Source organism: Equus przewalskii, chromosome 5 (assembly GCF_037783145.1).
Source record: "Equus przewalskii isolate Varuska chromosome 5, EquPr2, whole genome shotgun sequence".
NCBI classification, from domain to species: Eukaryota; Metazoa; Chordata; class Mammalia; order Perissodactyla; family Equidae; genus Equus; species Equus przewalskii.
The window spans coordinates 15,196,100-15,223,261 of NC_091835.1; the positions used below are offsets into that span (position 1 = coordinate 15,196,100).

Consider the following 27,162-nt stretch of genomic DNA (forward strand, 5'->3'; position numbering starts at 1 on the left):
TTCAACAAATGGGACAACTGAGGCCCCGAGGGTCTGAGCCCCAGCCCACTCCCCACACAGCTCACTGGTGGCTGATGCAGACCCTCTGGCCTGAGGCCTGGTTTCATGTCCGTCCCCCACCCCATCATTAGCAGGACAATGCTTCTCAGAGCCTCAGAATCCCATCCTTTCCCCAGTAAAGGGGATCACTCTCTGTACTCTGCCCTCACTCTTCCCATCTGCAGTTCACACTTCTACCATGTAACCTGTTTTCCCCACTAAGCCAGCTGCAAGGTGAGTCATCTTAGAGGCAGGTAGAAAAGTAAACTTGGCTTGAACGAAAAGAAATGCACCAGATAAAACCCAGTTGTTTTTGGAGGTCATAACAGAATTTTATGTATAATAAACGATATTATAAATTGTAATGCAACAAAGGTTTAAGTGTCAATAGCAGACCAGGCATCTTGCAAATGTTACATGTTGAAAGTCTTTAACTTTACAACCGTAGGTTAGAGAAAGGGATGCAATTTATTGGATATGTTTCACATTTTTTTCCTATGAATCATTAAATATTTAAGCACCATAAAATTCAAGCATTTCACATGGATGTGGCAGCCAGCCTTGGTGGTTTAAAATGCATTATGCAGAGTCTCTGGCAGATAATAACAGTGACAATTGCAGAGTACTGATTTTTAATGTCAATTGTTTTGTTCCCTGCAGAACTTCCTGATAATGTCCCTGCAGGAAATTGTGATTTTTCGCGTGAGGTACAGTAACTTTGAGAATTGAAATAAAATAGCATTCCCAAAGACATTAAGAATTGGCCAGGTATAAATAACTCTAATCAGTAATTTATATGCCCTGTGAGAATCATAATATAATTCCACCATGGAAAAAAACCCAGGAAATATTTTTCATATTAAATGGTTTGTTTTAAATAGAAGATGTGACCATAATAAATACACGATGACTGCTATGTGCTAGGCACAGAATCTAACTTAATTTTCAGTGCAAGTGTAGGTGTTATGTCCCATTGTGTAAATGAGGAAAATGGGGCCCTGGGAGTTGGTGTAACTCGCCCAGGGAAACACAGCTGGAAGATGAAAGAGGTGGATTCAAACCTGGGCTCAACAAACTCTGAAGTCCACATCTTTCTACTCTTCTTGCAGCCGTGACAAAAAACCCAGAAAAACACAATTATCAGATTAGTTTGCTGAGCTGATAGAAACACAAATCTAATGGAATTTCCTGGAACACATAGGATGATTTGCTTTATTATAATCTATAAGAGGCTCAAAATAAAATCTTTGATAAAATCCGGTTTTAGTGGACCATTGCATTGACTATTTTCCTAAGCACCGATAACACGTGTACAGACTTTGTAGACGCGATCTTGTACCAGGAATCCCTTCTCTCATGAGGGAATACAGATTACAGCATGAGTTAAGTCATGTCACGCTTCAGTGAAGAGTCTTCTCTCAGCCAGACCTCTCCAATCTTATCCCTGAAATTTCAGTTTATGGAAAAGGAAGCTATTTTTCAGGAGGAGGTGATGGTTAAAGCTTATCAATTGGCTTTCTGTTGATAAGTGTAAGAGAAGATTGTGGGTGGGCCGATGATTGTCACATTCTAATATCTTGCAATAAGAAATGGTTCATACTTGTTACCATTTTGTCAATAAGAACCCTACAGGCAGAGGTGAACATTTAATGCCTAATGACGCTTATGGAGTTGTCATTGAAAAAAGAATCGTGTCAATAATGTGCTCAGTTCTGCATAGGCACTGGGCGTATAAGTGAGTAAAGCATGATCCCTGCCCTCGTGGGGCTTACAGTTTAGTAAGAGAGTGAAGGAAGTGGGATGAGACACTACAGGAGCAATGGGGGAACGAAGACAGCGGACGGGCCCATTATTTGTACTGGGAGCAGCAGAAGGCAGTCCAGGTCTTCCTTGGGAAATTCCCAGACACACACCCCAACTGATGTAGTCTTTAAAGATAAGTAGTTGCCTGCCAGGTAAAATTACCTGAGACGGGACATCACTGGTAGAAAGAGCAGGAGCGAAGTCATAGAGATAGGAACGTGGCTCTGCAGTGAGCATAGAGCTGAGTGATGACAGATCCTGCAGGCCCATTCACCCTGGGCCTGTCATTTGGACTTCATAGGCAGGGCAGTCATTGAAGGATTTTAAGGCAAAGAAGAACAAAATCAGACTGGGATTTGAAACTGGAGGCATCAGCTGGGAGATGCCTACGACAAGAGCATGGGTGAAAGACAAAGGCTGTGTCAGGATGGGTGCAGTGAGGCCGGCAGGAAGGCAGCAATCCACAGGAAGAGGTGACTGCAGTTTAGGTCTGGGGACCACGAGAGGAGAAGGACCAGGCCACCATTTGCAGCATGGAGGCCTGGATACCTAGATGGATGGGGCTCCACTCACTGAGAATAAGAACCCAGAAGAAAACGCCCTGTCCCCCAGCAGTGACCCAAAGCAATTCCCAGTGGGCAGTCTAGAGACATTGCAGCCAACAACATGAGGGGAGTTCTTAGGAAGGAGCTTTTGATAAGGATAATAGCCATCCGTGACGGCTTAGGAGAGCAACTTTAAAGCTTTGTTCATCCTTCACAGAGAAAGGATATTTCAAAGTGCATTGATATATAACCAAGTAAGGAAAAGCATCATTTAAAATAACATAGTCTTCTTTTCCAAGAAGTTATTTTTTCCATTGTTTTGCCCTTTAGATCATTCAAAATCAGAAGGCAGCATTTATGCTGCGTTTAGAGAGGCCTCTTGCAATATTAATATTTTGAACAGTCTCATACACCATCCCAGGCTCACCATGGAGTAAACTGTCCGCTTAATTCAGCCTGGTTTTTTGAAAAATTTGTTTGACACGCTATTAGGATAATATTCTAATACCAAAGTTAAAATGTTTAAAATAATTTAGCAAGCATGATATGTTTCATAAGTTCCATTGGTCACCCCCAGCTCTTCCCAGAAAATGTCCTCAAACCAAGTTCATGAATGAACAAGGTGAAATTTTAGAAGGCTTGGCTTTTGGTAGCATGCAATAAAGCTTTTGGAAACAGAAAAGTGTCATTACAAATAAGGTTGAAATTGGCTTAAATTTCAGGTGCACAAAAATTTCAGCATGCCATAGAACAGTTAAAAAAATCAATAAACGGGTCGAATGAACTAGGAAATATTCTGCTACATCAAGAAAATATTTCACCTTAAAATGTACATTTTTCTGTTTACCAGAAACTATTATTCTTAAACTGCCATCCCGGGGGCAACCCATAGCAAATCTCACTTGAAATATTTTCTTGATATAAGCGTTCATTCCTAATCACTGTTTGGCAAAGAAAACATTTCTCATGAACAAAGTTTTAATTGAGTTTTTCTTCTCGCTGTTATTTTTGAGTGCATTGAAATTAAGCACTAAAATAAGTGTTACTCTCTCATAAGAAATTTCTTTAGTTTCCTCTAAAATGACATTTTTTTTTAAATGAGGAAGTCAAGTTTCCGGAAACTCTTTTCCAACAAACTTTCATTTTTAGGATTAGACCACTGAATTCCTAGCAAAATAGAAAACGTATCCTTTGCTATTCAGAAAACTACTCATTATAAATTAACACACCTAAACTTTTATAGAGAATACGAATGCCAAATGTCAAACTGCTACCTTGGTGTAAAACTGATGCAACAGATAAAAATGTTTTGAAAATTGGGAAAACAGGATGATTCTCCTATAAAAACCAATCATATAAAATTCAAATGGTAAGCTGTCTTTGTTTCATTTAAAATACTGCTGTGTCTTCCTGGTGGGGTGACCGTGAGTTAAATGAATCTTCTTACCTAAGTTTAATTAAGTCAGCCCTTCATTTTCTCCCAAGTGCATAATGATAGCTCTGTCACTTCTCTGTCTCAGATGCCATTATGTGTATAGAGGGAAAGTGTCCACTGCGGGCTGCGAGGCAGCTCTGCAGGCATTCCCAAGTTGGGGAGCGAGAGGCTTTGTGTGAGCCGTGTGCCGCCTGAGTAAGCCCCATGTGGCTTCAGTCCCATTAGCACGCATACACCAAAGACGAGCTGGACCCCGACTGGGGAAAAGCCTTCTGTTTGGAAGTTCACTGCAATGGGGAGTCAATTTTTGCGAATCACTGCTTTAATATTCATTGATAGCTTTTAGGCTCTTAATCCCTTATTGAATATATTTTTTCCATAATTGCTACTTTTCAAAAGGGCTGCCAAAGTAGGCATTTCTATTCTCTGAAAAATGCAGAAGAGAATATGATGTTTCATGCTCATCTGTGATGTGTTTATGCTAATGTCGCATCTCTGGAATACGGCAACTGTGGCCCTTCCTGGCATAATGATTCACTCTGCTTTGAAATGAACTGTTAACGCCGGCCGTGTGGATTTTTTTTTTTTTTAATCTCCTTGGGTCATGGTTTTACAATTATTTAAAGTGCATGGAAAAATAGATTACAGAGGAAATCATTTTGAAATGTTGGAAATCTCTACTTTCTCGTTTCATTTGTTGTCCTATTTATTTTTTCCTGTAAAATCCATGCAGAAGCCCTCTCTATTATAGAGTAATTGACTTCACTTGTTTGAGGTGCTATTAACCAATGAATGAAGTTTTCAGTAATGTAATTTGTAATCTGGCCTTTATCATCTATTTGCCTTGCTGTGAATTAGCATATTTTTAAATAAAGCCAGCTCTTCCACCATGCTTAATAAAATACAAATATCTGGGTTTCATTTAGATTGGTAAGTCCAAGCAAATCCATACGTGTAGCATTTGCTTAATCCATCCTGAACAGAGGAAGGAATTACAGTACTGTGGAAATAACCACATTGAAACAGAAGGAACAGCTGAGGCTGGAGTCTGAAATGAGCACCATTAAATCTCTTAGCACAGCCTAGGAAGGCTTAGCCCCCTAGGAAGGTGTCTGTTGGCGACATGATGGCGAATTGTGGGTTCTCTAGCCATACTTCAGACAGACCTGGCACCTGCTGATTTTCTGGCGCTGGGCCTGGCTTTCTTTTAAGGTGTCTGGTGATGGTGCCGAGGAGAACTCCAAGTCGGGTTTCACTGTTGTCAGCCAGAAGCTATACTCATTTGCAAAAAAGTGGCAAGTGCCCTGCCGGCCTTGGCATTCAAGGAATGGTGCCGCTCTGAAGTCCTCCAGGCAGCTGCCAGGTGACATGAGGGCCTGCCCTCCTCCTTGGTCCCCAGCTCCTGTGTGCTACCCAGACGACAAGAGAGAATTAGGGCTCAGACACACGCGGACAACCCCAGACCCAATCGGTGACGTGCTGAGGTCTGGGCCTGACTTCACCTTTGCCCTGAAATTATTCCAGGAAGAACAAACTACAATCTGCTGAGGGAAGGAGAAGTAGTGGACGTGTTGGGTGTGCACACAAAATTAAACCACTCTTACTGAGGACTGAAGCAAATTCATCTTCTAAAGCCTACTGAAGTGATAAAACAATTCATTGACCATAAGAAAAAAGGAATGGCCCTGCATCTCAACAGGTGGCCTTCATGACCACACATCCTACTGCTGTCCGTCTGTCTGTACAGAGTTCTCAGAATTACTGTCCAATCCAGATGGAAGGGGCAGGAGAGGGGTGTTACAGCATGGTGGGTATGCAGGGGCTCACCATCAGGAATGAGTACCCGATCCAAAGGCTCTTCCAGGTCCGCGGACACGCGGGGATGGACTGGTCCTGGCTGTGCACCGCCACCGCCTGAGCCGGGGCCTCACACACAGCACAGCGGCTGATGTAGGGGCGGATCTCCTCTTCCGAGAGTGGCATCATGGGCAGGGGTGCAGCGCTGGCCAGCCAATAGGATCTGTCATTTCTCTGGGCATAGTGGCACACTTGGTGGATGTTGCAGTAGGCAAAGGGCAGTGTACTAAACACAGGAAGGCAAGATCCCGCCAGGCCTTGGGAGGGAAGAAGGGACAGTGTGGTATATGAGCAGCCTGCCCTGGTGGGCCCAGTGACCCTTCCTATGCGTGCCATTTGCAGACACACATTCTGGTGTATGGAGGCCATTGCCAAAGCCTATTCTGTGGTAGTGAAAGCAGGTTATGTGCCTGACCATTTCTGCCACGTCCCTGGTCCCATGAGCCAGCCCTCATTCACCATCCACTCATCACTCATGAGCCAAGTAAGGGACCAGCTGCTGGAAATAGAGCAGTAAGCCCACCTGTCTTCACAAAGCTCATAGCCTGGCCTGGCGGGGGAGATGGATGAGCCAACAGGCAATGAAAATACAGCATGATAAGCCCTATGAATGAGAAGTGTGGGGCACCGGGACTTATGGGATGGATAATGGGAAGAAGTGATTTTAAGCTAGGACCTAAAATATGAAAAGGATTTGGCCAGGTTTGGAGATGGTGTTGACCATCTAAAGAAGAGGAGACAACAGTACATAGGGCCAGAGGTAATAAAGGAGCATGGAGCTCAAAGAACTCAAAGAAGTTCAGTGCGGAGAAGGTGGGGAGAGGATGTCTGTGTGTCTGTCTGTCTCAAGGGTGTGCAGAGAGAAATCAGACCAAAGGATGTGGGCTTTGTCAATCTTGATAAGAAGTTTACATTTTATTCCAAGAGCTCTACAGAGCTTTTCGATGTACACTCTGGCTAGACCAGGGCAGGAGAAACCAGACTAGTGGGATAGAGACTAGGCAGGAAAGAGACTGATGGCAGAAGGGAGAGGAGGAAAGAAGTCAATAGAGTTAAGATATGAAATGTTACTTCTTCCCTTCCCCCAGGCCCCTCTGATGGCGAAGGCCTTGGCTGAACCCAAAGGAGAAATGGAGAGGGATGTGTAAGTAGCCGCCATCCCTAGGCCTGCATCTTTGACAACCCCAGCTAATAGTGAGGCTCGTGGCCAGCGAGAGCAGTGACAAGACTCCCCTCACCATCACCTGTCCCTGTTGGCATATCCTTCCTGCACCCGCCACCCCAACCACCATTATCTTGGAAAAATAGTGTTTGCCATCACTCAGGTACTTAACCCCTTGGCTTGAAATCAGTCCCTGCAGCTTACAACTCTACTCTTGAAAACTGACAAGTCCCAAGGGATGACGCTCAAATTAAAGTCCTGGAATTTAGAAACAAATTGGAGTAGGGCGGGGAGTTGGTGCTGGCCAGTGCCACCCCCTACAATGGTCAGGGTGCTGTCGCTGCACCATTTCACTCAGAAACTCAGGAACTGACCACATCCTGATTCAATAAGTTACATTTGGAAGTAAAAATTGCATTTTATGTCAGAGTTACATTTACCTTACTGAGGAGGAATCACTTTTTTAAAATTAGTAAGTAGCCAGATAATAATAATGGCCACCAGAATGAGCTTCTTCGGCACCTCATGGGATCAGAGCTTTAATAGAATTTGTTGAAAATTGGCACGTTAGTTTAAAAAGAAAAAATTCCATAGAAGATGAGTGATCATTGAAGATGCTGACGAATCTATAAAATTTACCTTGAAGTTTTACTCTTAAGTCTGGACATGGGTGACCAGGTGCTATATACATACCGAGGTCTTGATTGTGAGCTTTCTCCTGCCCTTCCAGGTATAACAGACTATAGCCCGTCCAGAGCTTGGGCATGCCCACGGGGCAGGTGGGCTCTCCATCTGTCTGACTGTGGAGAACCAGGAGGAAGCCACTGAGGTATCCAGGGCCAAGCCCTTTGGGCCCAGGATCCCCAGTGGGCCCAGGAGGGCCTGGAGGAATAAGAAAAAACAATGAAGGCAGTTTAGGGAGTTCAGGTTAACAAACATTTCTGAGCACCTCTATTCTGGTGCTGTGCATGCCTCGGCCACTCCCAGGCATGCCCCCTCATATAACTGTAATATCTACAGAGAACTCATTCAGCAAGGATTTGTTCTGAGCAACCTCTAGTGCTTGGGCTACATTAGCATAAAAACAGACAATAATCCCATCCTTCCCAGAGCTGACATTCTACTTGAAGAGAAATGACAATCAATAAGCATAATAAAAAGGTAAATTATGAAATACGTTGGAAAGTGACGAATACTGAGAAGAAAAGACCTAGAAGAGAATAATGGCACTCTCCATGTGTGATCTCCCAGCCTTCTCAGACTGGACCAGGCCCGCTCGTATGAAAAGTGATTCTCAAAGTCCGTCCTTCTTACCCCTCCTAGATGTTTCTTACGGTCCCGCCCATTAACAGTTCTATTCTAAGAAGGACAAGGACTTGAGGTCCACATGTACAACTTGGATCTCTTCTTTTATGAAGGAGGATGGTGGAAGGAAGGCCTGGTTCTAGAGTTCTTGTTGGAAGGCCTGGTTCTAGAATTCTTGTTGGTAGATGGGAAATGAGCAGTTTGACAGCAGCGAGCAGAGTCTGTCTCTTTGGCATCTCTAAGGGGCTGGCTTATTGAAGAAGGCCAATGGCTATTTCTAATTGCCAAGAGCGAATAGTGAAGTTTGACTTTGAAACCAAAAGTTGTTTTTTTTTTTTAACTTGTTTCTGGAAGACTCGCAGTCTCTCCCCATCTACACTGTAAACCAGAGGTTAGGAAGTGGTAGCGTGTGGACTGAATCAGGCCTGCTCATCCATTTCGTGTGACCTGTCAAGATCTCACAGGTTGAGGTTTTGGATTTGAAAAGCAGAGTGTAGGGAACGTGGCCCCGCATTTCTACAGGGCAACAGTTGGCTTTAGCTGGGCTGCAGCTTTCAGACTGCACGGTCCATTTTGCCCTAGGCCCCACCCAGCCCTCTTGGCTCTTTCTCATGACTAACCTGGTATTGCCAGATACTCTCCAAAAATGAGACTGTCTCTTGGAGTCTTTGGGATTCTGTGGCCTAACAGGTTGCCTGGTGCATTAGATTTCAAATCTCTATTCTGAAGAGTCATCTCTCCCCTCACCTAGTGCCCATGCCCACATTATTTTCTTCAGAAATAGCCTTTATTCTATATAAATTTATCCATGGCTCTACAATAAGATGGAGTGAATTCAGAGTACCAGAGGCCAAGCAATTCAGCCAATTGCAGAGGGTGAGACCACCCCCCACCCCCCACTCCCCGTCCCCAGGATCTTCAGCATAGCCTGTCAACGGTGATCACACAACAAATGACGGGCTGACCTTGGAAAAGTGAACAGCTGAAATGGCTGAGCCTTTTATGATCATGTATGGTGGTTTGGGCAAATACTAAACTGGAGACAGGGTCTTGACTTGTTTTTATGATAGGCGAGAATCAACTGGAACGTGGTGGATACACTCTGTTCTGTTCTTGTTGCTTCTGTCTCCTTAATACCTGATGAGTTGGTATCTAAGACTATTAATAGGATCAGTTTGGAAAGCTGCTTGAGAGGCCACAGATCTTATATACAGTTCTCACATCTACTGTGTCAGGGAAAAGAAGAGAAACAAACTCCTTACCTGGTGCTCCAGGGCAGCCAGCTTCTCCCATGTCACCTTTGTGTCCTGGAGGCCCGGGAGACCCAGGGATGCCATCCTCGCCCCTCCTGCCATCCAGCCCAGGCTCTCCTTTGCACCCTGCACAAAATTGCATGATGGCAGTGGTGAAAACAATATGACACCCGCTAGCATTTACTGCAGGTACACCATGTGCCAGCCCTGGGCGTCCCATTTTCACTTGACTGTATTAGCTCATTTCATCCTCCCAGGTACGTGAACTTGGGACTAGACTATCTCCACTTGGCAATGGGGTCACTGAGGCTCTGAGAGGTCAAGTACCTTGCTTAATTAAGGTCAATGAGCCAGTAACAGGCAGAGCCAGGATTTGAAGCCAAACCAGGGAGGTGTTGAGAAAGAGGTTTTTACACGTCCTTCATATTCTTGTATATTTGAGGGTTTTTTACATTGAACATGTATAGCTTTTATAATTAAATATTTTCCTTAATAATAATTTTTTAGAAGCCTGAATAGAAGAATGAATGAAATTTAATAGGATTCAGCTCGGGGTCAAGTTAAATTTAGAGCAAGCTAAGGGCAGTGATTTTTAAAAACAACTTTTTAAGTCTTTACAAGGTGTGAGGTACCACACTAATCCCTCTATATGGATTACCCAATCCCGTCTTCCCAGGACCCATATGTGTAGGTGCTCTCCTATGCCAGACTACACTAGGAAGACCGAGGCTCAGAAAGGTCACAGCGCCGATCACTTGTGGAGAGGAGCCAGGCCCAGGCAGGCTGTGTGCAGACTGCCATCACTCTCCAGCCCCTGCCTGGTGACAGCTGCAGGGCTCAGGTGCCCTCCTTAGAGGACATAAGCTGGGGGACTTGGCAGCAGACGCACTGATTCTTGAAGTGTTGGGTTCTTTAAGTGCTGGGTTGCTTTGGGCCAAGACATCAATTCATTAGCCACAATCTCCTTTGGTCAGAGTAACTGATATGGTCCTTGTCTATGAGGGGTTTTATTGCCATTAGCCCTAATTCCCGAATTACTAGCCCTCTCAAGTTTTCCAGTCTCCACCTATTATTCTTTCTCCCTCTCTCCCTTCCTGTCTCTCTCTGTCTCTGTTTTCTCTCTCTCTCTGCCACAAATTAGCCTAAAAGTGACCGTTAAGTCCAAGAGGGCTCACTTGAGAAGCTTTCACTCTTTTTCATTCTTGGATTTGTTCTTCAAGGGAATGGGGAGCCACTTGAGGGTTCAGAGCAGGGGCTTGCTGTTCTCAGGTGACAGGTGGACATCTCTCTGGACTTCTCTCTCACACAGGCCCCCTCTTACAGCCAGCTGAAAGGCATGCCCCACGAAACCTCACTGCTTTTAAATTTTTGTTCTAATATCACCTGCCCAAGAGTGTCCCCACAACCAGCTAGTCCTCCCCTCCACATCCTTCATCGGTCCAACTACGTTCAGTGTAGTCCTTGCAGGCGTTCCTGGCTTTGGGGATGCTGTCGTCTCGCTTTCTCACCCCAATTAGAAACGAATTCTCTTGGAATGTCGTGCAGTGCCTGGACTGCCTTCTCTACATGGTTCTCATTCCGTAAGTGAGAAAGGAAACCTCTCCTTCTCCCCATCTGCATGAGAGACATCCTCTCCTTTCTAGTAACTGGGCAGAAACCTCCTCTTCCTGGATGGCGCTGCTGTATGCGAATTGGCGCATCTCTTTCCTCCAGCTTCAAAGAGAATACCCGTTATTTGGGAAGGAACATAAGGACCCAACTGTGAGCTCAGAGCATTCTTTTATCTCACCCACCCGACAAGATGATTCCAATATGTGGCCACTGTGCTGTTCTAGAAAGGGCTGCCCAAGTGCTGACAAGCCAGTGAATGGACTTATCATTCAAAAGGCAGTAGGCTTCCTCCTGAAGTGTCAACATGTGGCGAGTTCACTGTCAATCTGGGAAAAGAGATCCCTTGTCAGATGTTCTAATATAGGCTTTGCTCCCTTTAGGGGAAGACAGAGAAATTGTCAGGTGGATGATTTTTCTGAGAGACAGGAAGGAAGGCTTTTGTTAGCCTACGTTGGTATGCCCAGAGCTTTCCACTACGAGGACTTGTTCTCTACTTGGAACTTGTTTGATAGAACGGAACTGCATCTCAGAGCCCTCCAATGTTCCATGGATGACTTCCTGGGAGAGGGTCACGTGTTGACTTGAAGATAAACACATGCTCACAGGATATGGGTACTTCCATTAGGAAGTAACAGTTCAAACCAAAATGGAGACCACCTTTGTGTTCCTCACAGGAAGCCAGCCTCTGAGGCCCACCCGGGAAGGGGAAGTGGTCTCCCACATTGTGGGAGTAGAAAAGAGTTAGACCTTCCATGGTGGAGGACTCTTAACAGACGCAAGTTATACTTAGTAGTGGCCGTTACCCACCCAGACTGGGCAGGAAAGAGCCAGAAGTTTGTTTTTTTCTATGTAGATCTCAGCCGCAGCACTTGGTTACAAAATCAGCTTAGCAATGAAAGAGGTTTTGAAGGGAAAACAGGAAGAAACCAACAATGGCATTTTAAGTGGAGGTGGTACTTCCTAGTGGCAGCTGATCATTCACAACCGACCTCGGGGGTGGCATATACAGTCCCTCACATCCTGCCAGAAGAACTGCCTTCAGAAAAGGACACATGGCAAGCAACAGGCCCTGCAGATGACTCAAGTCAGCCAGGGCTGGGCCACTGCAGAGCCTTAAAATAGACTCCTCATTGTTTAGTAACGGGAAAGAATGGCCAGTGCATCCAGGGTGGCCAGCAGGAACAGACATGGAGAGGGAACCAAGGAATATATTGCTGACAAAGAGGAGTGCTTTATAACAATGGCTGGGAGCCCACATCAGAGAAGAGGGGGCCCAGAAGAAAGCAGCAACTTAGGATAGGTCTTCAGGGAAGCTGGGCCACGGAGCAGGACAGCCCACGCCGGGAGACCATGGGGAAGAATGGGTCAAGCTTTGCAGGAAGGGCTGTGCACTTTTTTTTTTAATGTAACAGTCACATTGCTTGGCACAAGGGTGGCCTCAGGGTGTCCCTAGTGCCAGCAGGCAGGGTCCGTGACATCAATAAGGAGAAGGCACAGGAAGCCACAGACGATCCTCCTCTGGCCACCTGCGGCTGGATGAGCCCATCCGACCCCAAGTCAGGAGGAATTAGAGATGGCAGGCAGTCACGCCTGGGCCCACATAGACTGTTGGCTTCTTTCAGAAGCTGAAAATCTATGGAGAAAGAATCTCGTATGTGCCCAAGATAACTATTAAGTTAAACTGTACAAAATTTGCCCATTTGATTTTTTTTCTCCTCCATTCCTTTCTTTAGTTATTTTCCAAAGCCACCACAATGGGAGAATCCAACCATCCTCTGGTCTCAGTTTTGATGTTGGGATGAAGCAGTGGGTCTCAACCTTGGCTGCATGCTACAGTTGTCTGGGCAGCTTTGCGAAAACACTGATGCTCAGGCTCGCCTCCCTCTGCCGTCTCCTGGTCTGGAATGAGGCCCGGGCATCAGGATTTCTTCAAGGTCCACCAGATGACTTTAACCTACAGCTGAAATTGAGTCACTGGGGAAGGTGTCACTCTTAGCCGACTCTTTTAGGGATGGCATTCATATAATATAGTTAGGGTTTCTCAAACTTGAACATATATACAAATATTCTGGGAATCTTGTTAAAACGCAGATTCTAATTCGGTAGGTCAGAGGCGTGGCCTGAGTTGCTACTGGTTGTCAGACCACACGTTGGGTAGCCAGGCTGTAGCTCACTCTTAGTTACCAGGTCATTGGCCAACCCGCCCCTTCTGTGCTCCTGCTCTCTGCCTGTTGGACAGTTCTGGACCCTCAAACGCAATCTTTCCTTGAAGCTTCTGCTCAAATGCCAGCTCTTGCTGGGGTCTCAGCAGTCCTGTAATCCTCCACACTGGAATTCACCTCTCCCCGTCCCATTCTCCAGATGCCTTTTGCCTGAATTCCTTTAAAACACAAATTATAATCTCCCATTATTTAGAGTGATTTATGTTCTGCCGGCTATTTCTACTATGAGGTTGTGAGACCCTGGAGCGGGAAAAAACACGTCTTACTCACATTTGTATTGACCACAACACCTAGTACTCTACTTTACAAAGAGTAGGGGGCACCTGGAAGTGTTTACTGAGTTGAATTTGCAGAACTCCATGTTAGGCCACATCTTTCACTGGAAAGTTATTTTTCCAAAGGTGGGGGGACCCGGCCCTCAATATTGCAAATATATACACAACAAGGGAGCTTAGTTTTAAAATAAGGCTGAGCGACAAGTTATACTGACTGACTGAGAGATTTATCCATGCAATGAGTGCCAAAGAAAAGAGAAGTTAAGTAACTACTCTCAATTTCCAGTGTTTGTGAACTGTTAAAGGAAGTTGCTCCAGTCAACACCCAATTAACTTAGTGCACAAACACAGATGCAGTGCAGCAAATGCAAACAACAAAAACCCATACTCATGTGAGGAAGCCTCCAGAGCTGTTCTGGACACTACCCAAGAACTACCCAGACTCCAACGCAGAGGGGCATCTCTTGGGCCCTTAGCTACTTGGGTTTGGGGAAACACAAGAAAAACAGGTGATGCAAAATTCAATTCTATTTCCTATTCCTTTGGCCCTGAACCAAAAAGAGCCAAATCCACAGCTTGGTAGTGGGAAAAATGGAAAAAGGAATGGGCTCATGCCTCTTAGGATAATTTACACACAGGTTACCTAGAATCATGGGCACTGCCAATGAGTCTGAAGAGATCGGTGACCTCTAGATGACCAGCCCCGGACTCCTCTCTGTAAATTACCCAATGTAGTGGAGATATGTGAAGAGAAAATAAACCATATGGAGGACACGTTTTAAAGGAATGGTTTGGTTTAAATGCTTAAATAAGGATCCTGCCACCTTGACAACGACTGAGCAGTGCTCACATCAATTAAATGAACATGGCCGTCATTTAGAGCAACCTTCCGCCTTTTCCCTCTTCCCCCTCCACGTGATAAACCTCCTTCTCCCTTCTTCTTGGCTGTTTCTGCTCCACTGAGCCCCAACTCAATTGTTTTTAATTCAAAACCAAGTCAACAGCTATTAGTGACGATTAATAGAGCATCTACCCCATTGTGCTAAGAGGTTTCAAAACCTCATATCCAAAAGCTGCCTGGGTATAAAAGATTTAAGTAGGAATTCAACATAAAAATAGAAGGGATGTGTCAATTCAGTTAGTACATGATTAAGCCTTCGGAAAAATGTAGAGAAAATGTATAAGGGGAAGGAGATTCTCATTGCTTCATCCTCACAGTTTTTTAGGCTCCATACAAAAAGTTATGTAGCAAAACACCTAGATTTTCAATGAAGCGATATATGATGCAAATAAAGAACCATCAGCTTGAGGCTCATACCTGGTCCTGGGGGGCCCCTCATTCCAGGGGGCCCCATCTCTCCTTCTGGGCCTCTTGGGCCTGGTACCCCAGGAAGCCCCGGGATTCGGGGGCAGGAATCCACATCTGCAGGTGGCCCAGGTTCACCTGAAATTGGAATCACCGCTTGTGTGATGGATTCAAACGCTCCCGAACAAACTCTTGCATTCTCAAGTTAGACAGGCTTCCAACACTACACTGAAATGTCATCCAGAATGTTCAACAACCCAATATAAGCTCCATGAAGGCAGGACTTGTTCACTGCAGGGTGCGTGAAAAACTTCCAAGTATTTTGTTGAATAAATGAACGGATGAATGAATGAGTGAGTGAATGGGATCTCAGAGGAGGCAAAAGAAGTAAGCCATAGTGAAGGTTGGTTGAGGTAGAAATAATTTGATGACCTTCACAGGATTTCCCATCTTTGGGCCACTTTTTACTGGGGTGCCAGCCACAGGTGGCACTGGGAGAGGTGCCATTGGGTTGCTAACACTCAGCTTAAGGTCCCTCTAATTCATGACTCCACATTGCAGTTCCCATAGTGTCCATTGCTCAACTAGATAGAATTTCAGGATCGCTAGGGGTGCTAAAGCAATGACTTTTAACTCTGAGCGCACCTTAGAATTATCCAGGGGAATTATAAAAATATACTGACGCCTGGGTCTAGCCCCAGAAATATTGGTTTAATTGGAATAGGACATGGCCTGTGCAGTGCCCTTAACCCAGCTGGGGAGCTTTTGAAAAGCACTGATGCCAGATGGGGCTCTAGACTTATTAAATAGGAATTTCTGAGGGTGGGACCCAGGCATCAGTAATTTTTTAAAACTCTCCAGATGATTCCAGTGTGAGCCAGGGCTGAGAAGCACCGCTGTAAAGCTGTAGCACATCAGAATCATCTGGCCAGCTTGTTAGAGCCCACGGTTTCTGGAGTCAGCATGTCTGGGCTGGGGCCCAACATTTGCACATTGAACATGTTCCCAGGTGAGGCTGATGGTGCTGATCTGGGGATCCCACGTGGAGAGCCACTGCTCTCAAAGTTCGGAATTTTTTCCTCTTGGTTACTTTCACAACTTTAAGACATTTTTTTCTGAAGCTTCATTCACTCACCCTGCAAACATTCCACAAGGGAAAAGAAAGAATCATAACGCTAACCAATAATGATAACAGCTAGCACTCACTGAATGCCTTATCATTTATCAGGTCCTAATTGCTTTATGATTAAACGCTCCCAACAAGCTTGTGTGTATGGGCTGCTGTCATTAGAATGTGATGGGTAAGAAAACTCAGGCTCGGGTAAATAAGTGACATATCTGAAGGCACACAGCTAACACATGGCAGAGTCTAGATTAAAAATCCAAGATGTCCTGGCTCCAAACCTGTGCTCCTAACCACCACACCCTACTGCCTTAAGAACCCTTAACCTCTGCATCGTGAATTCTAAGAAATGCAACATACTTTAAAATGTAAGATTTATTGGTTGTGGTTTTCTTAAAATTCATACAAATGTGCAACATAATTTTAAGAACAGCAATGATAAAGAAGCAAGAAAATCCTAGGAAATGTGGCCATAACAACGACATAGTCTCCATCGTAGTTCATGTCCCTGTGCAAAACGGACTTTAACCTCTTGTAAAATATTGTATGAAACCACAAGCAGCACTGATTTGGATGTATTTTCACAGTACATACGGTTTCATGTAAAACTTGGCTTTCCCACTCTGGGTGACTTGAGAGAGATGCATGTGAATATTTCCTGTTTTCCCTGAATAATCGGGTGAATTCTGGTGGTAATTCACCCATGGTGGTGGATGAAGGAAGCAGGTAAGGAAAAGAGGGGTGGGCATTTGGCTGATGTTTCATATTTAAGATTCTGATGTTATCTTCAAATGAGTTTATATATACAGTCACTGATTTTTGACTTGTAAAGCCTATGAATGGTGGAAATCAGTGTCTAATGGTTGGAAAATATCCAAGATATACGAGAAACACTAAAAGGATTGAAGTGAAAATTCATTAAATATACCACTTTAATTTTTAAATATAAACATTTGAAATAGCAGGATTTTTAAAAATTCTGTTTTTGCTTTTCTTGACTTTTTAATAAACCAGAAGCTGAAACAAAGGGGCCAAGGAGACTCTTCTAAGGGCATTAAAAATAATATATGGCGTCTGTATTTAGGGCAACTTTCATTAGGGTTAATAACAGATGCCTGGAAAGAATAAATGCATGCATTCACAATTTTTCTTTTCTTCTTTTGAGAAACTCTTGTTATGCTCTTTGAAAATGCCAGACACAAAATAATACGTTGCTTTTGCCTCGTGGAGGATTAAGTGAACACTTAGTTGGAAAGAATAACGGTATTTTCATTTTAACACACAAAGAAATTTGCTCCTTGAAAATGGACTTCGGGTGGGACAGGAAAAGCTTGTCACTGCCCCTTACTGGGTATTGAAGACCCATCTTTTCATGTTGTCGATACTGTTTATTTTACTGATGTTCCCTGTATTTATATTGTAGAATTTACAAAAGAAACTTACACTGGTATGTACTATCGCATTTGACAGAGAAAGTACTCATATTCTGAGCCTGAGTTGAAATTACATAAACCGAGGATCTACACAGCCTTGACAACCTATAATGAGGCTTGGCATTGGGACACTAATATGGGGTTACTATATCTGTAACGAGGAAGCGAAAGCATGAAAACCCAATATAATCACAGCATCCCATCTATAAAAATGTAACAAAGTTTAACTCGCAAATACAGGGAGAAAGCCAAGAACAGAAATGACTGGGAACCAGATTTAGAGGAAATTATGAGTTTTATAGTAACGCTTACCTCTGGAACCTGGAGACACCCAAAGTCGAAAAACGAGGCCACACAACAATTTTCATAGGGTGGAAAGAGATTTGAAATTTGTGAATTAGGACAAAAGTGAAAGAGATTGCCGGAGAACATAAATAATAATTTGAGGACAGCATCTATGACAAGCAGAATGAAGGCATCTTATTGAATAAAAGTCCACATCAGTGTTACTGACAACAATGGCTATGATTTAGGAATGGAGTTTTCATATCTAGAAAGACCTGAAATGAAACTCTCTTGCACAATATAAATTCAAGTTGATTCCGCACGGCGAATATGTCCTAATTTAACATATAGAGAAATTCTGCCCATTTGAAGGCTTCTGAAAATTCCATATTAATTTGCCAAGTGTTATAGGTTATGCACAGAAAGGAAAGATAAGATGAATCTTTGTCCTGTTGGACTAGGATCCATTCTAAAGTTTACTCTTTGAACTAGGGAGTGCTAATTTAGGAGATTGACAAATATTCTGAACTGACACCACATTACCATGATATTGATTTAGGATCCTGAAAGATATCACTTCTGCCAATCTCAAATGCACACGTCTGTTTGCCCTCCCAATTCTTCCCTGGCTTACTTTGACCCTCTGATGAAAATGTGTTGTCCATAGACCTTAAATTGAGCCTTTCATCTTGATAGGAACGAATGGACTTTACAGAAAAAGTTAAATAAAACATCTAGAAAAATCAATGGGAATTCAGGGACAGGAACTGAATACACAGTCCTCACACACAATAATCAAATCAGTCTTTGCCTCTTGTTTGAGGAAACACAGATTTATTTACCTTAGAAATATTATATGTAAAATCAACTCCTAGATTTTCAAACTTACTCATTCTTAGAATATTAGTTTACCAAACCTGAGACTTTGTGGTGCGGCCTGAAGTAAATATAATCTTTATCAGAAATGTAATCTGTCTCATCTTTACATCTTCATAAGAATTTGCTGGTAATTTCAGAGTCATTGCTTCCTGAAAGATCATCTCACTGTAAATGTTTAAACTCAGCACCGTGGGTAGGCTGCTGGGTGAGATGATTAAGCGTCAGAAGCTTACCCGGAGGGCCAGAGGGCCCCTGTCTCCCTGGAGGTCCCAGCAAACCCTTCTCTCCAGGTGGCCCAGGAAGTCCAGGTGGCCCCGGCGGCCCCGGGAATCCCATGGGTCCTACAAGGAAACAGATAAAAACGAGGGCACTGGAACGAAGCAATATAATGACAATGACAGTTTGATAGACTGACTTCAGAGATTCACGCCAAGAAAATGCAGAGCAAAGTCAGCCTTAGAGTCCAGATGGGTCTCCCACTTTTTTCTGTGAGGCTGAGAAGAGTTGCCTCTGTCTGAAGGAAACACAATAATCTGTCAAAGGGACTAAGGAAAATGGTTCCATGATCAAGACAAAACTAAATTAGAACGAAAAGCCCTGGAATGCTGAACTTTCCGTGGAGATGCTCAAAAGACTGGAACTGAAGGGACAAAAAGGAAAGAGGCCTTGCTGTCTGAGGGCGACGTGCTCTGGCCCTGAGTTCCCCCCACTCTCTTCCTCACTCTGTTTCAGCCACACCAGCCACTCAGTGCCTCGCATATGCTGTTCCTTCTTTTCCTCCTGGTCCATGAAGTCCTCCTCATTCTGTAGAGTGCAGATGGAGCCTCACTTCCTCTGGGAAGCCCTCCCTTGAACCCCACCCCAAGTCCCATGGCTTTTTGATGAGCTCTCATAGAAGTGTGTCCCTTTGCTCAGGGTACTCATCTCAGTTGACAGCAGTGGATCCTTTGGTGAGAATGTCTGTCTTCCCCCAGGAAACTGTGTGCTTAATAAGAGGGGAATCTGTTTAAATATGTTCTCTGCTATATTCCTGTAGGTGCCTAATAAATGCTTATGGAATAGATAAAATTTTTCCCACTGTGTAAGTCTAAAAAGGTAAACTGAGGAAGCCCCTCATCTTTTTCAGTTGGGCAGTCTTTGGCCCGTATGCCCATTGCAATGGGAGTTAAGAAGGATGGTTGGTGGTTCCACCAATATTTCTCTTTATATATCATTTGTAGGTCACTGTTACTTATATGCCATGCTATTTTCCCAATCCTGAAGTTTATTTCCAGGTCGAAGTTCATTCTCTAGAGTAACAACTGAGGGGGAAGGTCTTATTTGAGAGAGGGACAAGATTGTATAGCCAGTCCCCTCCTCCTTCCTCTTGGTGTCCAGTTCTGAGGTTCAATAACTGGAAGTCCGTATACCTTCAGATACAAGCCACATTTTCTGAAAATTGATTTTATTGCTAATAAAGGTGAAGAGGGTTGCTGTGTACTATTGTAAAGGTTGTGCACTGCACAATTCCAGAGATGCCATTTGCATTGTAGTCATGGAAGCCTCACTGTGATTTTGATCTCCCCTCTTCCCTAATGTTTTGCCTTCTTTCATATTTGGTTCAGAAGTCAGGCAGAGTTCTAGTTATTGGACTCCTGCAAACGTCAACATTCACTTCTGTGGTATACAGCTTCCTTAGTTATAACATAAGGGAGTTAAAATGGAGAATCATTATTGGACCCTTTTCAACATAAAGGTCTATGGACCTAATAATTCTCTGAAATCCTGGTGACCAAAAACTAAAGTCCCTAAATATGTGCAGTTAGGTAAAAATGAATTAAAATAAATATTTTAGCCTTAAATAGTGGGGAAATTCAGTCATGGGGACTCTGTCATGAATATAAAAGAGCAAAGTCAACAGTCTAAAATTGAGCTGTCCAATAAAGAAGCCACTGACCACTTGTGGCTATTGAACACTTGAAATTGACAAGTCCAAAGTGCGTCGTGCTTTAAGTGTAAAATGCGCACGGATTTGAAAGGTGGAAAGGAGGACTATCTTATTTGAGGGAAGATCTAGGTTTGTACAACCAGCCATGATCATCCCATTGATGATCTGTATTAATTATATGTTAAAATAATAACATCTGAATATATTATGTTAAATGAAATAAAGTGTGAAAGTTAATTTCACTCATTTCTTTTTACTTTTTAAAATGTGGCTACTACATCTTTTAATTACATGTGTCGCTTGCATTGTATTTCTCTTGTTCAGTCCTGGTCTAGAAGATTAACAAGTATGTTATTTGGGGATAATAATGAATTTGTGTTTCTTCTTTGCACTTGTCCATCATTTACCCAAACTTTAGGACTCTGGGAAAGTCAGGACATTTTGGAAATGTAGTCACTGTTTCCATGGGAAATAGGAATTAACTCATGGTGGTGCAGTACCCCAGACCCTTACAGGCAAAATAAGGAAAATCTTCATGTTAAGGAACAACTTGCATCCATACCTTTCTGGCCGTCTTTTCCATCACACCCTGGGAAGCCTTTGTGTCCTGGAGGGCCTGGGGGGCCTGGGGGACCTGGTGGCCCTGGAAGACCACGGTCACCTGGTTCCCCTCTCAGAAGGTCGACACTCCCAGGGGGGCCGGGAGGCCCAGGTGTTCCTGACCATAAGGAGGAGGCAAAAAGATTCCTTCAGTCAAAGATAAATGTATGTGCTGGCTCCCCAAGAGCTTCTTAAGGAAGGTAATTGAATGATTTGTAAGCGAGAGATGGAGCAAATTAGAAGAATAAGAAAGTCAATAGGATCGGAAATGAAAGCGAGGATATCTCATGCAGCCCAAGTTGAGATATGGTGTAAATAGTCTGTTAATAACTATTAGATGAAATGAGCACAAGCAAAGGCTTCTTCCCCTCAGAATCATCCCTTTTGGAAGAATCAGTTTACGAGTTTTCTTTGCACTGCCATCCCACTGCTTCAATACAGTGGATGGATGGGTGGATGGATGGATGGACGGATGGACAGATAGATAATAGGCTTTGAGAAAATCTGGCTGATAGGAAAGGAATGTTCACTCAATGAAATTTATAGTCCTATTTGAAAACAAGTGTGTACACATAGGAATTGAGCCTAAATTCTGTTCCAAATTAGTTTCTATAACACATTTGTAGGCACTTTCATTGTTCTCAGTGTAAAATAGAATTATATAATATTTTATCCCACCCTTACTAAAATTCTAAAGATGTAAAGGCATTGGGCTCGTGTCTCTCTAGAGGAGTTCTATGAATTAGTAGGAATGTGGTTAATTTACAGAACACTGTACTGAGCCACGCTCTTTTTCCAACTCCCCAGCCAGCTCTAGTCCAACCCTACTTTGTGAAACACCGCCTTGCTAGAGTTTGTCCCTGCGAAGTGATGAGAGGAATGAAATGTACTGTTGGCAGCACATGAAGAGACTCTGTTTCCGTGCATATGCCAGACCTAGGTCCTGTCACTCTGGGCCAGGGGCAGTGGTTTATGTGGTAGGTGCAAGAGACCAACAAATAGGATGCGATTCCTCCAGCTAGCCACTTCTGAACCCTCATGGTCAGCCTCAAGCTGGCGATGGGAAAGGCTTGCTTGCAGTCACAGTTGGTACCCATAGAGAGTCGGTCTGATAGAGTTGAAATAGAAGAGTGAGGGGCCTAAGCTCTGGTCCTTACAGCCCATCACTGCCCACATTCCCACCTTTTCCATCTGCCAAATTGATGGGGCTGCTAAGCTGCTTCTACTCTGCCGTTCCCTGCTCCTACATCCCTAGGGAGCGGCAGCATCTAAGGAAAGGAGCATCAGCGTTCTGCCATGATTGTCTCATACCTCTCAGACCATCGGGGCCAGGAGGTCCCTGATCTCCAGGTGGACCCGAGTCAGGAATGTCACCCGTAGGAGCTCTTCCTGTGGCACCTGCAGGGCCAGGTGGTCCAGGTCTCCCTGAGGAGGGACATGTCCAGATGTTAGTCTCATTACATTTGGAAGGTTTTGATTTCGTTATGGAGAGAGGGGGAAAGCATGCTGCTTCTTACCTGGGGGCCCTGGAGGACCTTTTTCTCCAAAAAGCCCTGGAGGAGAAATTCCTGGGCTCCCGGGGTCTCCCGTCTCCCCTTTCAGCCCAGGTATTCCCACTGGGCCGCGTGGACCCACTTCATGCAAACCTTAATGAGGAAACCAGCGTTAGCACGCGTCTTCTCCCTGTTTGTCCCTGTTGTGGTGCCTGGAAAGGAACTGCTTCCAAATTTGGGTGTGACAGGGAGGTGGTTGGTTCTGTAGAGACCAACCACTGGGTGCAACGGAGATCTAAATGGCTGCAGTGGCCATTTACTCTCTTACGACCCATCACACTGGTCCACCATAGGCTTGATTTACTTTATGGTTAATTCCCAGATTTAAAAAAAAAAAAAACCACAGCTTAGTGACAACACCAACCCTCCAGCCCCAAATGAGATCCAACTATAAGTAATTATGAATAAACTGGTTTGAAATTGAAGGTGGAAACTGGCATGTAAATAGAACTATTGCGGAGTTTCTCATTGAAAGGGAGAATATCCTTGGCTTCTTAGAGGGGGCACACATTTTATCAACTATTTGGAAGAGCCACTAAATGAATCCTAAGTGACCGAAATTACGTCTTGAACTTCCAAACTGTATGAAGATTTTCTCTCTCCAACAACAGATTCAAACCTAGCAGTGCAACGACTTAACTTTTCCCACAACCCCTCAAATCTGCATGTCTGGTTGCAGTTACCTTGTCTGGTAATGAGCTATTTTTCTGAGAAAGTAATGCAACAAATGTGCGTTATACTAAAACAAGAGGACAAGCTAAAATGCAGTTGAAGAATAACCTCTTTGTGATATCAAAAATAACAGCAATTTGTTCAGGTAATTTGTTTCAGCCACAGCTATTGAGGGATGCTGACTAATTAGAGCCACGTGGTCGTATTTGGCATTACTACACTTAAAACAAAACAATATCCCAAAAAACCCCAGCTATTTATTTGTTATGCATAACATTTTGAAATCGAGCTCCACTTAAGCAACTATTCAGAGTATTTTTAGTAGATAGTCCCAAGCAATATCAACAAGGGCACTGTTAACCAACCATTCCTTCTGAAATAGAGTTTCCTCAAACGTCCTTTTTATATAAGTCCTCTGCAACACTGAAAATAGTTCCGATATTGTGTCTCTAAGTTAAGCCAGTTTCTTAGTTTTGTACCCCAAATCTTGCGATATGAGAAACACCAGAGGTATCTTACGGTTGCAGTTCAGTCTCTCACAAATGATTTTCTCTTACCTGAAGCGCCTTCGCTTCCTTTCTGACCCTTTAAACCATGCAAGCCATTCAGGCCGGGTGACCCTGGGGGACCTGAAACACATCACAAGCCTGTGACCCACAGAGCAAGACCAGCTGTTAATGTTCACTGGACACCACCCAGCGGAGGGTGTGCTCATGGAGACAGACATTCTCCAGACCGGAACCACGCGATCGCACCATTATCAGGGCTGAGTCCATGCCAGTGATTATTATTTAACACGTTCATTTGATGGAGGTTTTCTGCCAAGACAGCTTAGCACATGCATTTCTTTGGTTTTAAAGTACTGCTGTTGGTTTATGACATATCAAAAGCATCTCTCTCTCTCTGACCAGATACAGTCCAGAATTACTGAATCTTGGTGTAGAAAGTGACCTTCCATTTTATGACAATAAAGTCATCCCAGATGAGGAAAGAGATTGGACAGGAGCAAACCCAAGCTTCCTTCCTCCCTTGCTAGGATCTTCCCACTCAGCCACAGCCTGCAGATTCTAATTTCTTCAGGATCTAGTCAGGCAAATGTAGTAATACAATAAGGACAGGTGGGTCTGTGGCGTACACACTGGGGAATACATGCCCTACCTAATTATATTTTTTGAGCATGGTGCTACTCACAAAGAACAGGCTTGCCAGTCAAGTTTGGCTGCGGCTATTTCTTTGCATCTAGTTCTTTCAAAGGGAACCATTCTGATGCCTCTTTACAGAAACTAAATCTATTTCCTGATGATCACTGAAAATGCCATTCTCCATAGTTAGATATGATCTCCTTGATGTCTGATCTGCTCTCAGAACCTTCCATCAGACATCAGTATAGTTCTCTAAGGAGACATCTATCAACCTGAATTTACTTAAACTGTCACTAACACTGAACACCTATAAACCAATATAAGTATATAGATATATAGAGATATTTATAACATATCATATGTAGATTTATAGGGAGGGAGTAGAGAGAAGAAAAAGGAGGAAAGGAGGGGAAGAGGAAGGGAAGAAGGCAGTTAACTAACATGTACAGAACATCCCATGTGCTGAGTCCTCTGCCAGGTGCTTCACACACGTCTTGTCCTGCTGATTGATGCGAGGGAACGAATCTTCTCCTCAGCCCCTGGCCCACCCTGGTAACCTGCCTATTTCACTAATGGATCTTCCCTCCAGCAGCTGTTCTTTCTCATCCAAGGCTGAGAGCGCCTCGGTGCACAGCCATTCACTCAGTTTAGGGTCACAGCCTTCGAATTTGCCATAATAACACCCTCAGTTTCTATGACTAACACACACAAATTGCCCCTCACCTACCCCCAAGGTACCTACATAGAGCTCCCTCTACGTTCTTATGCTGCTGCCTGTCCCACATTGTACAACAATCGCGTCTTTGGGGGACTGGTTTATTTGGGGTAAATTGATTGAGTGCAAGACCAGGTTCTATGTCTTTCTATCCCCCCACTCAGCATATCTCCTGACACATAGTAGGTGTTCAATAGATGTTTGTTGAATGAGTGAGTGAGTGAGAGTGAGAATGAATGAGTGAGAAAATGTGGAACAAGGAGGGTGAGGAACTCAAGGGGTGGAGAGAAAGCTATAAAAACGAATGGACTACAATTTCTGTTTGCATGTCACATCTTCCTTTGACAGATTTACAGGATGCATAAGATTTAGGGAAGTTGGAGTTGTCCATTTGTAGATAAATAATTCAAGTGCTAATTATCATTTATTCATTAAAGCAAGTCCTCTCTGGGCTTCTTCTTAGAAGATGGAACAGTCGGTTGGTTCTCTTCTATTTATTTTCAGTACTTGAACAGACAGTTATTCTATTTTTAAAATCTAGACTTTGGATTGGTGCAAATGAGCCATATTTCCTTGCAACAACAACAACAAAAAATGGGAATGCGCCCTTATTTTCCCTAAAGCTCTTATTTCCTAACCACTTTTAACAGTTCTGGCTGAGTTTATTTTCCAATCCTTTTTCCTATTTATGAGCGAACGTTTCAAGTTTGCACCAAAGGAACACACGGACCTTCATCTGCCAAATCTGGATATTTATTGCAATCTATCTCAAATGATAATAAATTTTTTGAGAACACTTTGCTATTTCAATGTGTTTTGATCTCCAGCTTAAGCCACCAAGATTGATGGTTTGGGGACTTGGCTGGGGGTGGAATGTCTCAACTTCTGCCAACTCTCCATTGTCACATCAACACGTCCAGATCCTGGGTTGTCACAGTCTCAGCCCCTGCCATTGTTGAACTGGCCGACCCTTATCTGACCCAATGTTATCTTTCTAAATTGAATGCAGCTACATCTGGGTAGGGTTTTAAGGGCAATTTTTCCTTTTTACTGAAAGCTTTTTATCAATCCCATCTCTAAATCAGAAAGCTGTTCATGCATAAAATATATACAGTGCAGACGAGAGGCAATTAGGCTAACAAAGCACATTCCTTGGTAATGAGGAATTTTTATTCACCTCTCTGGTCCTCCTGCTTAACAACCATCGTTTAAGGCTGCATCACACTGCACTCACAGGCCGGAGCACTCTCCCTCCAATCAGAGAATCTAATCTCCCACTCCAGCCATAATCTTAATCAAAGCTTCCATCTGTGTCAACCAGGCAGCCGACTCCGTGACTGGATTCCCACTCTGAGCTTTCCTTTTGTTCTACAGCCTGAAAACGCTGCTCCAGCCCCAGGGGTCATTGTACGGATTTATACTTTAGTAGGATGACCAACTGTCTATGTTTGTTGGGGCCTTTCGCAGTTCTAGCACTGAAAGTTCTGTGTCCTGAGATAGCCCCTTCAGTGCAAACTGGGAGAGCTGGTCACCCTAATGTTAAAGCTGATGGGAAAGAGAGACCCATGTGACTTTGGGTCATGGCTGAACAAAGTTGAAAACTTATCAAAACAGATTATGAAATAAGATTAAAAAACTTTTTTTTTTTAATTCAGAAAATATATGTGTGCCTACTGAGGGAATGCACAGAGCATAGGACGTGGTCTCCTAAACCACGGAGCTTCAGTCCCCAAATGTACCTAGTGACAGGCACTGACGAGACAGCGGGGAGCAAGAGAGAAACAATCCCTGACTTGACAGAATAAACAGGCAATTACATCAAGAATGGTAAGCGCTATGGGGGTGGGGCAGGAGGGGAACATTCTAGTTGTGAGAAGGGAGGAAGAGCATTTCTATGATTTTCATAGCTCCAAGGGGCACGGCATTTCTTTTCTGATAAAGACATTTCAAGGTGCTTTTTTCTTATGAAACGTTTTACTTACCACCAGCCAATATAACCCAATCCACATTTTTTACAGTT

The 27,162-nt window shown here is 43.7% G+C and overlaps 1 protein-coding gene across 15 annotated transcripts in view; it reads right to left on the reverse strand.

The window, feature by feature from the left end:
• Positions 1-346: 346 nt before the first annotated feature.
• COL4A4 (collagen type IV alpha 4 chain) overlaps positions 347-27,162 on the reverse strand; it is a 121,964-nt gene continuing 95,148 nt past the window's right edge. For 11 of the 15 annotated variants that reach the window (XM_070618420.1, XM_070618413.1, XM_070618423.1 and 8 more), the window contains 10 exons: positions 23,843-23,914; positions 22,578-22,706; positions 22,372-22,485; positions 21,023-21,178; positions 18,767-18,874; positions 14,826-14,951; positions 9,409-9,525; positions 7,535-7,723; positions 5,650-5,936; positions 347-5,231 (listed from right to left, as the gene is read on the reverse strand). In XM_070618420.1, coding sequence (XP_070474521.1) covers positions 4,968-5,231; positions 5,650-5,936; positions 7,535-7,723; positions 9,409-9,525; positions 14,826-14,951; positions 18,767-18,874; positions 21,023-21,178; positions 22,372-22,485; positions 22,578-22,706; positions 23,843-23,914 — 1,562 coding nt within the window. In that variant the 3' untranslated portion in view covers positions 347-4,967. Of the gene's footprint in view, positions 5,232-5,649; positions 5,937-7,534; positions 7,724-9,408; positions 9,526-12,221; positions 13,391-14,825; positions 14,952-18,753; positions 18,875-21,022; positions 21,179-22,371; positions 22,486-22,577; positions 22,707-23,842; positions 23,915-27,162 lie in introns of those variants that run through there. The other 4 variants (XR_011539808.1, XR_011539807.1, XR_011539809.1 and 1 more) reach the window with 2 other exon arrangements.